The sequence below is a fragment of the Apus apus genome, chromosome 4 (assembly GCF_020740795.1).
Source record: "Apus apus isolate bApuApu2 chromosome 4, bApuApu2.pri.cur, whole genome shotgun sequence".
In the NCBI taxonomy this organism is placed as follows: Eukaryota; Metazoa; Chordata; class Aves; order Apodiformes; family Apodidae; genus Apus; species Apus apus.
Genome location: NC_067285.1, coordinates 115,320,412 through 115,331,415, shown reverse-complemented (window position 1 = coordinate 115,331,415; position 11,004 = coordinate 115,320,412). Strand labels below are relative to the sequence as shown.

The window sequence follows — 11,004 nt, the reverse complement described above, 5'->3', positions numbered from 1 at the left end:
CCCTGGTGCCCCCCAACCCGGGAAGTACCTGGGGTGAATCCCAGTGTGGCCAGGCTGGGTGGGCTTGGGGCTGAGCAGCTCCACCCAGAGCAGCTTTTGCTCTTCTAAGAACTCTGATGCTGCTGTGGTTTGGCTTCACCTTGGGACAGTCCGGGAGGGGTCCTGGCTCTCTATATAGCCAGCGCCTGCCACCCCCAGCCCACACCAAGGCGGAAAGGTAGGCACAGCATCGGGGCTGTGGGAGGGTTTGGGCACTGGGGAGCCCTGGGAAGGTGCTGCTCTGGGCGGGCTCTGCAGCCCCTGCCTCGGGGGACACTCGGGGGTGCCACGGTGGGAAGGGTTGGGATGTCAAGTTGGCTGCCAGCCCTGTGTGGGGCTCCCCCCCTTTCCTGCTCCCCTCCTGCCCGACCCTGCTGCACCCCAGGGCTATGCTCATGCTGGTCCTGCTGGCTGCACCCTGACTCAGCCTCCCCCATCTCCTGGGATGTGGCTGCCCCCTTCCTGGCTGCCCCCTTCCTGGCTGCCCCCTTCCTGAATGCTCTTGCCCTGCCTTTCTCCTCCAGATGCTGGGGCTTGTGGCACTGGTGCTGTGCCTTGTTCCTGCAGACACCCTCACTGCCTTCCCCCCAAAGTGTGAGTCCTGGGCATGGGGGAGGCCTTGGAGGGGAGACCCTCCCCCGGGGAGGGCTATGGGACCCAGAGAGTAGCTGGAGTGAGCAGGAAGCACCCAAATCCCATATCCTTCTGACACAGAGGGATGCAAGGGTCGAGGCAGCTCTTATGGGGAGCAGGGGTTTAGAGGGTGGGCATGAGGGTGATGGGGGGGATGTGGGGTGATGGGGCAGAGTGGGGATGGATTTGGGATGCAGGAGCAGGGTGGGGACAGCGGGGAAGGGTGGACGTGGTATGTTGGGACATGGGGGCAGCCAGCCCCACTGCAGTAGGGCTACCCTCCCCACAGCCAAGCTCTGACCCCAGCCTCTGCCTCTCCCCTCCAGTCCAGGTGGGGGAAGTGAATGGGGATGTGGTGGTGACATGCAACACTTCGGAGCAGCTCGTGAGCTGGACGCAGAACGGGGACCCAGAGCCCATGGCTGAGCTGGTGGCCAAGGGTCGGACCCTCACCATCCTGGGCTTGGACCTGCCAGCCGCGGGCAACTACAGCTGCTGGGCTGGCCCCATCCTGCTGGACACCACCTACGTGGTGGTCAGTGAGACCCGTACGTAGGGCTGACACGGCTGGACGGGGAGACAGGGCTGGGAAGGGTGGGGGCGGATGGGGGGTGGTGGGACAAGGGGGATGCAGAGGTTTGGGGGCAGGCTGGGGACCAGGAGATGCTCCTGCCGCTGCGGCAGTTTGTGCCCAGCCTGTGCAGGCAGGGGGAGCCCAGCCGGGGGAGGCAGCCCCGCCCGTGCCAGGCGTGGAGGGGGCACGACCCCAGCCCCGGGCAGCCCCTGAGCCCGTGCCCCCCGGCCCCGCCAGGAGAAGGGGGGATCAACGTCTCCTGCCAAGCTGAGTCCTACCGCGGCTCCTTCCGCTGCTCCTGGACCGGCCCCCGCTCCTCCGTCTTCCGCGCCCGCCTCACGCACAGGTGAGTGACCGAGGATCCCCAGCCCGGCCCCAGGCCCGGCCCCATGGCCACCCCAGGGATCCACAACCCGGTCCCAGCCCCTACCCTGGCCCCGTACCGCCCCAGCGACCCCCAACCCAGCCCCGTGGCCGCCCAGCCCTCACGCCTGCCTCCCCCCGCAGCGATGGCTCCCTGGGGGCGTGGGTGCCGGCAGCCGGGGGCCGTGGCCGGTTCAGCGCCCACTTTTCGGACCCTTCCTTCTGCCCCTTCGCTGAGGAGCTGCGCCCGCTGCAGCTGCAGCTGGAGGGGCTCTCGGACACCTCCTACTTCACCCACTCCGTCCACTTCTTCGTCTGGGACATCGGTGAGCGAACCCGCCGGCGGCGGGGTCTGGGGGAGGGTCCTGGGGTCCCAGCGCTGAGCCCCGCGCTGAGCCCTGCTCTTCCCGCAGTGCGACCCGGCCCCCCCGCAGAAGCTGACCCTGCGGCAACGGGGGGGGCAGCTCCACCTGGCCTGGGCCCCCCCAGCCTCCTGGCCGCTCCCCAAGTCCTATTTCACGTTGCTCTATCGGCTGCAGTATGAGCTCCCCAACGGCACCCAGGTAACCATGGGATGACCGAGCCCTCTGCCCTGAGAAGCCCCTGCTGGGACCCCCCCCACCTGTGCCCACCCTGCCCAGATGCCCCCCGCCTGTGCCCCCCCTGCCCCTGCCCTGTGCCCCCCTTGCCTTTGCCCACCCTGCCCCTGCCCAGAACCCATGCCCACCCTATCCCCAGCCCACCCAGCTCCGAGCCAATCCAGCTTGAGCCCACCCTATCCTGAGCCTACCCTGCCCCAGGACCACCCCTTGGCCTGCACCCACCCTGCCCCTGTGCCCCCCGCCCCCCCTCATGCCCACCCTGCTGCTGCCCCAGGACTGCCATTGAGAACAGGGCTTGCCGGGGGCTCAGCAATGCCCCTTCCCCACTACACTTCCCCTGTCCTCCCCATGGTGAACTGTCACTCCTGGCTGTCACCTCTGCCCCCCCGCGCTGCACACACAAGGCAATGTCTCTGCCCAGGTCGGGGTGTCCCCCACTCCTGAGCCCTCAGACCTGTTCCCACCCTGTCCCCCTCTCCCCCCAAGCCTGGCACATTCTGTCTGCCCCCTCGCCGCTGTGCCGGGTGCCCCCCAGGCCTCAGACTGCCCTGCTTTGCAGGTTGAGGAGTTGGTGGAGGGAGCAGAGGAGGCACAGCTGGGGGGGCAGGTACAGCGGGTGCGCGTGTGCTGCCGGGACCCCTTCACCCGCCCCACCTGGAGCCCCTGGACCACCTGGCAGGACATCAAGGCCACCCAGCAGCACCAGCTCCAACCCCACTGACCCTGTACATGGACACCCATCACCCCACCCTGCTGCACCCCTCATCTGCACCACCCCAGGAGGTGGTGGCAGGCACCAGCACCCCACACCAGCATTCCTGGTCTTGTGTGTGGCTTGGAAGAGGCTTTTTCCCTCCGTTAAAGATGCCCCTTTACTACCACAAATCTCTGTTAGTCCCGGGGGGGGGTGGAAGGGTGTTTGGATCCCCTGCAGCCTCCATGAGTTCCTGCTCAAGGTGCCCCAACTGAGCCCTTCCTCACGGGGATGTCACAGGTCTGTGCAAGGCCCCCCCCGTCCCACAGCCTGCTGAGGGACCTCCACTTCTCATCAGAGCTGGGCTCAGTCCATGAAACCCTTACATATGGCAGAAAACACACACGTAACACGCGTGTGCACGTGTGCTAGCCCAGCCAGGGTCAGCAGCAGGATGCCCAGAGCCCTGCCCAACTGTCTGCCAGGGCACACGGGCACCCTGGACCCCTCATTCCTCATCACCCCCTCAGATCTCCCTCCCTTCAGGAGGCTGTGGTGGGGTAGTGTCTCCCCCTCCCCCAGGAGCAGCACTCCAGCACACCAAGGGGGCACCCCCTGTCCCTGCCCAACCCCAGCCATAGTGAGGGGGGTCAGGGACCACCTACCAGCACTGGGGAGGCTCACCTCACACTGGGGAACAATCCCCTCCACCCCACGTACATAACTGGACCCCCATGATATACCCCATTGACATCCCTGTGGGGTATCCAGCACAGGAGGCAGGAGGGGGCTGAGGCCAGGCAGCCCCCGTGGGACACAGCCCCGGCCCCCAGACATCCACAGAGACTCCGGCACAGGGACGACCCGAGAGCTGCTGCCCGCCCCCACAGACAGGTTCCAGGTGATGCCACGGGGCTTTATTGAGGTGCTTCTGTGCGGGCCGGGGCTGGGCCCCCAGCCCCGCTGCTGCTCCAGAGCGGCTGGTGAGAGTGTGGAGCCCCGCGGGCTCTGCCCTCCTGGGGGGCTGGAGCCTCCCGGGATGGGGGTCTGGGGAGGCCGGCTAGGTGGGGGCCCCAGGAGTCCGGGGTGGGGGGTTAGAAGGTCCGGGGCTCCGGGAGTCCAGGGGGATCCAGAGGGTCCAGGGGTCCCACGGCCTGGACATTCAGGGCTGTGGGTGCCGCGACGTGGGCGAGCTGAGGCTCTGGGGACCCCGAGGAGTCTGGGGGCTCAGCAGAGTTCCCGCAGCGGGGCCGGGGGTCCCGTCACGGCGGGGCCAGGCAGCCCAGGCGCAGCTCTTCACCCTCCAGCATCTCCCTGCAAGAGACAAACCCGGGCTGAGCCCCACGACCCCCAGCCCGCCCGCCCCCCCCCCCCCACCCGCGTACCGGTACGCGGCGATCTCCGCCTCCAGCGCCATCCGCAGCCGCAGCAGCGCCGGGTACTCCCGCAGGCACCGGCACATCTCCGCCTCCGCCGCGCCGATCTCCCGCTCCAGCTCCGCCACCCGCTCCTGCACTGGGCCGTCAGCAGCGCCCGGGACCCCCGCCTCGAGCCCTGGGCTAACCCCCGCCGCCCACGGACCCCCGGCCCCCGGCCCGGCTATGGCGCCGCACAGACCCACGACTGACCCCCGCCCACAAGGACCCCGGGCCGGATCCCCCCCAACCTGCACAGATCCCCGAAATAACCCTCTTCCTGAGAGGATAGCCGGTCCCTGACCCGATACCCGCCCCTCACAGATCCCCCTTCCCAGCCCTACCTTAAACCACCCCTCCAGTGCCATCCGGACCCCCGCGCAGTATGGACCCCCGTAGCCCCTGAACCCCGCTCCCCAGCCCCATCCCCAACCCCCGTCCTCCCTCACCCTCCAGTCCCCTCTCCCCCAACCCCATCACGATCCGCCTTCCCCAGCCCCATCCTGAAGCCCCCCCAGCCCCTGGCTCGATCCCGGCCCCCGTCTTCCCTCATCCCCCGGTCCTCCCCCCATCCTGATCTTCATCCCCTTCCCCAGACCCATCCTGACTCCCCCAGTCCCTGTCGTGTCCCTCCAGTCCATCCCGACCCTCTCAGCCCGTGCCCCCCCCAGCCCTCCGGCCTTCCAGGCCCCGCACCCCCCGCCCGGTGCCTGGTCTCTCCCCGCCCCGCCCCCGCATCCCAAGCATCCAGCCCCCGTTTCCAAACTAAATCCCCTGGGACTCCCGCACGTCCCCCACACTCCCCCTAGCCCCCATCACCCCCCGCACCTGGTACTTGGCGACCTCCCCGCTCCGCCGGTCCCGCAGCCCCTCCAGCTGCCGGTGCAGGGCTCCCACGGCCCCGCGCAGCGCTTCCACCTCGGCAGCGCGGGCGCGCAGCAGCCTCCGGTACCCGGCGGCCTCGGCACGGGCACGGAGCACCGCCTCGCCGCCGACCCCCCCGCCCCACCGGCACCGGGGCCAGCCCTCGGCCGCGCTCATCCCGGCGGTTCTGCGGCGGCGCCACCCCCCCCCCCACTCGCGCCCCGTAAAACGGAGCCGCGTCACGGAACGGCAGCCAATCTCGCCGCCGAGGAACCGGCACCGGTTGTCCGCCACCTCCCGGTAGCAACCGGGGGGGGGGCCGGTAGGAGCCTGTCCCCGCCCGCAGCCCGAAGGTGCTGGCTCCTACCGGCCCCCACAGGGTGGGGGGGCGAGCTCCTACGCCTGCCCCCCGTTGCAGTGGGGGTCACGGTCAAGTTCAGGGTCGTTGTTATTGCCCCCACCCACCCCACCCCATCATCATCAACCAGGGACCCCAACTGCAGATGGCCCGGGGAGCTTCCCAGTGACCGAGACCAGCCAGGGTGGGAGTGGAGCTGAGGGGGATCACTGAGGACATTCAGGGGGTCACTGGAGAAGGAGGGGGCAGATTATTTCCTGGGGGAGGGGTTTCAGGCCCTTTGCCTCCCCATGCGTGTGCTGTGGGCCACACAGACTCGGGGGGGGGGGGAAGGTTAAGGGGGTCCTGGGAGCTGGAGATCAGGGTGGTGGGCACAAGGGCAGCCCCACTCCAGGAGGGCTGGTGCAATCCTTCAGCACGCAGGGACACCCCGAGTCTTTCATGGGGTGACATGGGGGCAGGTCCAGGCGCAGGGCTGCAGGGAGCACCGGGGACCCCGGCCCATGGCGCAGGCAAGCCCAGTCTGTCAGTCTGTCCCGACGCTCGGGGGTCCCAGGGATGGGGGCAGGTTCCTCATCCAGCCCAGGGGCTGCAGCTGGAAGCCAGAGCCGGCAAACTCCACTCGGGATAAGGCAAGTATGTGCAGGTGGTGCAGACCCTACAGTGGCCACCAGTGGGGGTGGGGGTCTCCCAGCAACAGGAACAAGGGGTCCACCTGCAGGCTGCCCTATGTCCTGCTCTGCCCACCCTGGGTGGGCTGGGGGCTGCAGCTGCCCCGGGGGGAACGGGGGCCCAGCTGAGAGAGCCCCTGATGGGTGGGCAGCAGGTTCAGAGCAGGGACCACCCGAGGAGCTGCCCCCAGGGTGGGGGTGTCCAAGGGAGGGGCGGCTGGGCTGGCAGAAGTGTGCAGGACCCAGCCCCAGGCTCCCTGAAGGGTCCAGGTAGGGGGCTGCCTGCAGCAGTGCTCCCGGCAGGGGTCCAGGCAGGGGTCCAGAAAGGGGCCAGCAGGGCTTTTGAATCCAACCACAAGGGCACATCTGCCCACTCAGAGCTGTGGGGCTGCCGTGGGCCTGGAGGAGGCCAGGGGGTGCCAGCCCTTGGTGAGGAGGGGGCTGCCGATGTGGGGGGCTCCCAGGCAGCAGCAGCCCCCTCCCTGTTGTGGGCTGGAGGTGCCGTGCTCAGACCCCCCCCAGGGCTCCCGCTGCCCTCCGCTGCCTGCCGGCACATCCACAGCCCCCGGGGACCCCCAGGGACCTCACACCACAGAGGCCACCCCTGAGACCGACGTCACCTTGTTGTCCTCAGCCCAGGGCTGGAGGTTCTGCAGAGCGTAGAGGGAGGAGTTGTGCATGCAGAGCGGGTCCTGGGGCAGTGGCTGGCTCAGGCTCTTCTGGAAGGCCTCTTGCTGCAGGTGCAGCATCAGCCGGTTGGCCTGCTGCCGCTCGGCCTCGCGCTCCTCCGCCGTCTGCCTCCTGCCACCACACACCGTGTCCAGCACGGCCCGGCCTGGCACTGCTGCCTCCAGCCTGGCAGTGCCACACAGACCTGCCCACAGCCTGTCCCCGCCTTGGCACCGCCCTGTGCCAGCCTGGTGACTCCCCACAGAATAATAGAATGGATTGGGATGGGACTCAAATGGGTTTGGGAAGGAAGGGACCTTAAAGATCATCCAGTTCCAACCTCCCCTGCATGGGCAAAGCCTCTGCTCACAGCCTGTCCCTCCCCCAGCAACGTCCTTTAGTCCATGCAGCTGCCACCACTGCTGTGCACCAGTGCTGCAGTGCCCCACAGCCCCTGCCCCGCAGCTCATCCCTTCCCCAGCACTGCTGAGCGTAATCCAGCAGTGCCCCACAGTCTCTGCCCAATAGCCCACCCCTCCTTCAGCACCTCACCCATCTGGGCACAGGGCACACAGCAGGGACAAGCACCTTGTCCCACCCCAGCCCAGCCTCCCCCAGGGGTGACAGCCATGGCACGGGGAGCAGTGGCTGCCGGAGCGGGGCAGCACGTGGGAGCTGGGGGGGCCGTGTCAGCTGCCCCGGGGCCGCCTTGTTACCTCCACTTGGTGCGGCGGTTCTGGAACCAGGTCTTGACCTGGGCATCCGTCATCTTGAGGGCCTTGGCCAGGGTCGCACGCTCAGCCGAGGCCAGATACTTCTGGCGGTGGAAGCGCTTCTCCAGCTCGCAGATCTGCACCCGGCTGAAGGACGTGCGTGGCTTCTTGCGCTTGGGCGGCGTGCGGTTCTGGTAGGGGTGCCCGATGCGCCGGGTGGCCGCGAAGGGCGAGAGCGCAGCTGTGGGCAGAGCAGGGTGAGGGGCGGCTCGGGGGGCCACGGGCCGAGGACCCTGCCCAGCACAGAGCCCAGAGGGGAGGCTTGGGAATGTGAAACAAGGAGCTCCGAGGGGAGCCATGTGGATGGAGAGCTCCACAGGGGGCTGCCAGTCCTGCCTGGCAGGGAGGAGGAGACCCCACGTGTCCCCACTCGCTCCCACAGCCCAAGGACACGGGGGACAGCTCCAGATGCAACGGGAGGGCCCATCCCCACCCCATGGCTCCAACACTCCCCCAGGATGGTGATGGGGACTGGGGCCAGAGGGGCAGCTGGGCAGGCCTGGCCCAGGGTGGATGTGGGGCAGGCAAGGCCCCCAGCAGCACTAGCCCACCCTTGCCCTCAGCTGAGCCCTGCCACAGCCCCAGGGGAGCCTCCATAAGCCCTGCCCAGGAAGGGACAGGACCCCAGAAGCCATCAGGAGGTGGCCGGTGCCTCCCGCAGTGTTCTGGCAGCATCCGGAATGGCCACCGCCAGCTGCCGGGTGCCTGAGGCTGGGGAAGGGGCTGTCCCTGCACGGCGAGGCTGGCGTGCGGCAGCCTGGCCCCGGACACAGCCAGAGCCCAGGGAGCGTCGGGGCAGCGAAGCTGTGTGGGGGAAGGTGAGAGCTTGGCAGGGCACAGCACCCACCTCGCGCTCCCTCCCGCTCCAGCAGCCACGGCACCGTGGGCCTCGCTGGTGCCAGCACCGCATGGGCAGGGCTGCAGATGGCCGGGCCCATGGGGCCACCATGGGGCCCCGGCACCCCGCACCGCAGGGATGCAGGGCAGCCCCCCAGGGGCAGGCAGCCCCCAGCAGACCCTCCCTCCACCAGCACCCAGGCGGTGGTGCAGGCAGGGGGCCAGGCTGCCCGCCGGCGGGGGCGGGCGCAGTTGATGCAGGTGGAGCCGCGCAGTCGGAGGGGACAGAGGCCCCCGCGCCCCCTCCCCGCGCGGGGCGGCCCCTCGCCAGGAACAGATGCCGAGGGCCCCACAGCCCACCCCAGGGCTGGTGGCGCTGAGTGATGGCTGCGGCTGGGAGACCCCGTGCTGGGGAGGGCCCGCCCCGTTCACCCACCCCTGGCGCCAGGCAGGAGACGGGGACGTCACCCGCCACCCCTGCGTGGGGACCGTGCTTCGTCACCGCCACAATGGCGGGGTGGGCTGGGAGGAGAACCCGGCTCAGCTGGTGCCCAGGCTGAGCCCCCGTGGCCCCCAGCCTCCCGCCCCACATGGCCCCAGTGCCCCCGTGGCCACCGCTTGGCCCCAGGCCCCACACGGCCCCGGCCTCGTCCCCACATGGAGCCGCGCTGCGGACGTGGCAGCACCGCCATCTTGGGAAGGAGCCAGATGAGCCCAGCCCAGCCTGGCCGGGGCCCCCCAGCACCCACTCCCTGCCCCCATCCCCACCACAGCACCCCACACCTGCTCCTCTGGGGTGCAGCATGCAGAACCCTCTCCCCAGCACTGGGTGCTCCAGCCCCTGGCCCTGCTGGCAGCACCAGGACCCCTCACCGCCTCCCCGACACCTGCCCCGCACCCAACACACACCAGACCAGCCTCTCCCGTGGTCTCACACCCCATGCCCTATGCCCATCCCCACACATGGGGTTCTCCAAGTCCTGTCTCCAGTTTCCCCATGGCCAGGCCCAACAGCCAGCCCCCAACATTTGGAGCCCACGACCACCCCCACCACCTGCTCCCATTCCCACGGCACACGGCCACCTGCTCCCACGCCCAGCCCCGCACATGGGCAGGTTTTGCCCCACGGTGGGTCCCTGCAGCCCACTCCCGACTGAGCCCCCACCCAGCAGCCCCGGCAGCCTCCCTGTGAGGAGGATGGTCCCGGCACCCCGTGTCCCCCGAGCCCAGGGAAAGGAGCGGACATGGCACAGAGCCCGAGGCCGGAGCACGGCGGGACCGCTCAGGTACCGCTCAGAGCCAAACCCCGGCCCGACCCCCGCCCGCAGCTGCCGGGAGTCGACGCGGGGCCGCGGTGAAGCCACCGATGGCGGCGCCAGCCCCGAGTCGCTCTCCATGGACCACGACGGCAGCGAGAGCCCGGCCAGGGGCAGGGCGGTGGTCGGCGGAGCAGGGAGGGAAGAAGGCGGGCGAGTACCCCGCGCTGCGGAACCGGCCCACCCCGGCCGGTCCCCGCGGCCGCCAGAGCCACCGGAGCTTTTGGAGCCGTCGGTAGCCGCCAGTAGCCGTCGGTAGCCGTCCCGCAGCGCTCACCTGAGAGTCGATCCTTGGCGATGCGGCGCGTTGTTTCCATCCAGGGAAAGGTGAGTCCCGAGAGCCCGGGGACCGGTGGCGGGGCGGCGGACGGGGCGGCGGGCGCGGGCCGGTGCGCCGGGACGCGGATGACCCCTGCGGGCGGTGCGGCGGGCGCGGGGGTCACGTTGACGCTCACGTTCATGCTCATGTTAAGGTTGTAGGAGCCGAGCGAGCAGGCGGGGGGGCCGTAGGCGCCGCCGTACAGCCCGTAGTCAGGCTCCCCCGCCGCCCGGGCCGCTCCCCCGCCGCCGCCCGCGGGCTCGGGGCCGCCGAGGATCTGGTCGATGCCGAAGCTGATGGGCTCGTGGGGCGGGGGGCCCTGGCCGCCGCCCTCCCGCGCCAGCGCTGCCGCCTCCATCGCCCGGCCGTGCTCAGGGCCGGCGGGGCGCGGGCATGGCCGGGGGGCGGCGGGGGGCGGCAGCGGGGGCTGCGGGCTCGGGGCGCCCGGTGCGGGCCCGATGGGGCTGGGGCAGGGGCAGGCTGCGGTGCCGGGGCGGGGTCCGGGGCAGGGTGCGGGTCCGGGGCATGGCCCGCGGGAGCGCGGGTGCGCGGCGGGCCCCGGCGGCGCGCGCTTTTCTGCTCCGCTCCATCTGGACCTGCCAAAATCCCGACCGCCCGCGCCCTGATTGGCGGCCGCGCCCCGTGATTGACAGCCCCGCGCCCCCGGGGGCGGGGGCTCGCGCATCCCGGGGCCACGCCCCGCCACCGGGCCCCCCCAACCCCCCCTTCCTCCGCTCCGCCTGGTTCACCTCCCGCCGGCGCTCCCGCACCGGCTCCGCCACGACCCCCGAGGGCCCCGAGGGCCCCGCGCCCCGCCCGGCCCCGGGAGGCCCCCGGCCCCGGTTCCCCGCCGCCGGGGCTGCCGCCAGACGGCCCT

The 11,004-nt window shown here is 70.5% G+C and overlaps 2 protein-coding genes across 2 annotated transcripts; one reads left to right on the top strand and one right to left on the bottom strand.

Annotated features, from left to right (window-relative positions):
* The first annotated feature begins 563 nt into the window (after positions 1–563).
* Positions 564–2,932, top strand: LOC127384239 (interleukin-12 subunit beta-like). The gene is made up of 6 exons (XM_051618323.1): positions 564–633; positions 999–1,220; positions 1,484–1,592; positions 1,754–1,935; positions 2,006–2,172; positions 2,771–2,932. Exons 1-6 carry the CDS (start codon positions 564–566, stop codon positions 2,930–2,932), a joined length of 912 nt encoding a protein of 303 aa, XP_051474283.1.
* A 3,865-nt stretch (positions 2,933–6,797) lies between these two features.
* On the bottom strand, positions 6,798–10,485 carry TLX2 (T cell leukemia homeobox 2). The gene is made up of 3 exons (XM_051618322.1): positions 10,086–10,485; positions 7,599–7,836; positions 6,798–7,014 (listed from the first exon to the last, which is right to left on the bottom strand). The coding sequence occupies exons 1-3, from the start codon at positions 10,483–10,485 to the stop codon at positions 6,798–6,800; spliced, it is 855 nt and encodes a 284-aa protein (XP_051474282.1).
* Between the last annotated feature and the right edge of the window lie 519 nt (positions 10,486–11,004).

Excerpts from the sequence above, each read along its gene's own strand:
- LOC127384239 (XM_051618323.1), top strand. The coding sequence starts at position 564 with ATGCTGGGGCTTGTGGCACTGGTGCTGTGCCTTGTTCCTGCAGACACC. Across the intron at positions 634-998 it reads CACTGCCTTCCCCCCAAAGT|TCCAGGTGGGGGAAGTGAAT; the intron begins GTGAGTCCTGGG and ends TCTCCCCTCCAG. Across the intron at positions 2,173-2,770 it reads AGCTCCCCAACGGCACCCAG|GTTGAGGAGTTGGTGGAGGG; the intron begins GTAACCATGGGA and ends CCTGCTTTGCAG.
- TLX2 (XM_051618322.1), bottom strand. The coding sequence starts at position 10,485 with ATGGAGGCGGCAGCGCTGGCGCGGGAGGGCGGCGGCCAGGGCCCCCCG. Across the intron at positions 7,837-10,085 it reads CGCCAAGGATCGACTCTCAG|CTGCGCTCTCGCCCTTCGCG; the intron begins GTGAGCGCTGCG and ends CTCTGCCCACAG. Across the intron at positions 7,015-7,598 it reads AACCGCCGCACCAAGTGGAG|GAGGCAGACGGCGGAGGAGC; the intron begins GTAACAAGGCGG and ends GTGTGGTGGCAG.